The sequence below is a fragment of the Eremomyces bilateralis genome (assembly GCF_010015585.1).
Source record: "Eremomyces bilateralis CBS 781.70 unplaced genomic scaffold P152scaffold_80, whole genome shotgun sequence".
In the NCBI taxonomy this organism is placed as follows: Eukaryota; Fungi; Ascomycota; class Dothideomycetes; order Eremomycetales; family Eremomycetaceae; genus Eremomyces; species Eremomyces bilateralis.
The window spans coordinates 1-3080 of NW_022985146.1; the positions used below are offsets into that span (position 1 = coordinate 1).

Sequence of the window (3080 nt, forward strand, 5' to 3'; positions counted from 1 at the left end):
TCGATCATAGATATAGGTCAACTGACCTCACGTGATTAACCTAACCCGATTAGGATGGTGAGCCGAACCTTTTTCAGGGTCAGCCGAGCTGTCACCACGCGACAGTAGTCTAGCTTTCACGTGAAAATTGTGGCTTTTTTCGCGACACAAAAACAACGCGAACTAAACACGTGTAGCTTACCACCAAATGTACCTTTAAACATGGTCACCATTTGATCTCCCTTAACCCTCCACGTCTCCCTTAACCCTCCATGTCTCCCTTAACCCTCCATGTTTCCCTGTCTTCCGTAGCATAACGCTAGAACCCGTATAACTCGCATCAGGACCCGGCCGTACAAGCGTAATAATGGTACGAGCTAGCTACACAGTCACGATAAGGTACAGTCCGCTAACCAGAGCAGTCATCAAAACGCGAATCGCTCGTCGTCCTCGATATGAATCGGCTTTATTCCGTGGGAGAAATCAGAGCTATCATCGAGGCACGTAAGGCCGACTTGAAGAAACAAGGAATGGAAGTCACCGACGATACCATCATTCAATGGGGAGAGAAAAAGCGCAAGTCCGACGTAGCCAGCCTTGACGATAAGGCGTCCGCAGAGTCACCTGATGAATACTCTGACGAGGATGAACCAATTTCTATTAAAGAGAACTGTGACCAGATACGGAGCAAGATCAATACTTTCATAGACAATGGCGGTATGAAGGTCACCGAGTTCCAGGAAGTCATTGGAGTCAGTGCCTCCAGCTACTATGGCTTCATGAAACAGAAGGGCAAGGACAAGGGTAGCTCTAGCGGTACCTATATCAAAGCAGCCCAATTTTTCCAGAAGCGTGAACCCAAGAGGCTGCCCATGCCGAAGAAGAGGAAAGTGTCCGATTCAAAAGCAGCTTCGGGCGAAAAGAACCCTGAAGGCGCCGCGCCCAAAGCCAATAACATGGTCAAATCCAAGAATTCGACTGCTCTTGATATTTCAAGCATTTCTCTCGATGGCGAGGACACTGACTCCGTCCCTATTTTTGACTCCCCTGGAGAGATCCGCCGAAAGATCAGTCTTTACCTTCGTAAGGACTGCGTCACCCAAGCGGCTTTTCTCCGCGAGCTCCACGCCCAGATGCACGGTCCGCGCAAGCTGGCGAGGATGCAAAGCTCCCAGCTCACCAACTTCAGAGGCAAGAGGGAACCGATGGGAGGTAACCAATCCGGCATCTACTATGCTGCTTACGTCTTTTTCGAGAAGCAGCGCTTGGCCGCGAACAAGCCAAAATCCCAGCATCGCCTCGAAATGGAAGAAGTGTGGGGGGGTAGAGGAGGTGTCGATGTCAAAAGGAATCTAGTCAACCAGCGTATCCTCTGTATGCCCAATCAACGGCCCTCTGCGGACAAATTTGGTCGCGTCTTGGTAGTCCAACGCTGATGAAATTGATTCCCGATATAGTCTTTCATTTGCTGTTGTCTGTTACTGGCGTTGATGGTTGTTCTTCTTTCTGTCAATTACACTCATCGTATATTAAGGTGTACATATGCTATTGTATTATGTATCTAGACATAAGTAGAGAGAAAATGAAAGTTCAGTATCAAACCTGTAGTAACTGCCAGATGTTCAGGAGTCTCTCAACCATAGTCCCTAAATGCCCAAGTTCAAATAAATCGGACCAAGGGATATAACTGTGACCGCTTGGTGTAAAAAGCTAAGGACGTATTCCGGTCAAGTCCAAAATCGCCGTATAAATACCAATGATTGTTTGCTAACATGGAGCGTGAGCGTTAAATCGAAAAGAGGCCTGAGATCGTTTGCGTAATCCTTGGCGGTGCCTGACTTTGGACTTGAGCATGTTGAAGTGGTACTGAATATGGGCATCAACAACTTGCCAGGACATCTTGGAGACTGACCGGTCCCATTTCCGGTAACACTTCCCCCAAAATACATACACATAAATACACACTCAATCAGTTTAGTCTGTTCTTTGTGAGGAAGGCTTAGTAGAGGGCTCCCGCTAGATTCGCGGGTCCGAGGCTCGTATGTATTTAAGTTATCTTCATCTGGCTACTAGCTAGATCTCTTTTCCTAGACAATGGGAATCGTTAATACCAATTTGCGTTATGACTCTACAGTAACTGAGCTTAAGCAGCAATCGTGCTTAATCATCATACCCGCATAAATGCAACAATTCCCCACATGGGCCTCGCAGAGAGGCCCGACGGGCGTATGAATCTCTCTCTCTCTGTCAAGGTTAGCTAGTCCTGGGTGATATTGGATTGCTGTAGGCAACTGAATAGATCAAGAAGTCTGTACCAACGTATTTGTATTGTATATAATGGTGTAAATGTGTAACAGCGCGAATCGCTACTGTGATGGATCAGAGGTCCGCAGACCTGGATGCCTTGTGGCCTTGTGGCCCGTTTGCTCTGTAAACACCAGAATAGATAAACGCCTCGCACACCTTAGATAGATTCCTCCTTCATAGCAACAATTCAATGTTTGCCTCACGATTGGAGATTCCCGATAGTGAGACTCTTACACTTTATTGCTATCTTCTCTATAAGTATTTACTTATTCGGAATATATTAATTGATTGAGAATCATTGAAATTAGTAGTTCAGTACTCTGATTAGTCACGCTATAACTAGGACCTATCGAAAGAAAGACCTATAAAGAACCGGAATTACCGAACCGACAAATCAAGATATTAGAACCCTATCGATCCTTATCGGCGTATAGATCGGCTGAACAAGAATCGGAATTCGAGCCGCAGGCTCAGCAAGAGATACAAGATATAGGCCTTGTCTACTTCGTAGCTGGCAGGTTTAAGAAACAGGGGCCAGGTGGGCGTTGTGGCTTTTCTATTATTAGAAACCTGCCAAAACGGCCAATGTCTACCCACTGGCAGGTTCGGAAGCTGCAGGTTCTTACTGTGTAGTCATGTTCCCAAGTCACGATGTGTGACTTCGCATAATAGCTTCAAATTCCAAACTGACCTCTCTTAGCCATCCACCCTGCAGCTACATCCCAGCCACGTGACCTAGGAATACTATGCTCTAATTAGTCTATTTCGAAAATCCCTAAAGCGTGGGCACCCCT

General features: G+C 46.5%; 1 protein-coding gene across 1 annotated transcript; it reads left to right on the plus strand.

Annotated features, from left to right (window-relative positions):
• The first annotated feature begins 176 nt into the window (after nucleotides 1-176).
• Nucleotides 177-1584, plus strand: P152DRAFT_485939 (uncharacterized protein). The gene is made up of 2 exons (XM_033682078.1): nucleotides 177-349; nucleotides 402-1584. Exons 1-2 carry the CDS (start codon nucleotides 347-349, stop codon nucleotides 1413-1415), a joined length of 1017 nt encoding a protein of 338 aa, XP_033529443.1. The 5' UTR covers nucleotides 177-346; the 3' UTR covers nucleotides 1416-1584.
• The last annotated feature ends 1496 nt before the right edge of the window (nucleotides 1585-3080 follow it).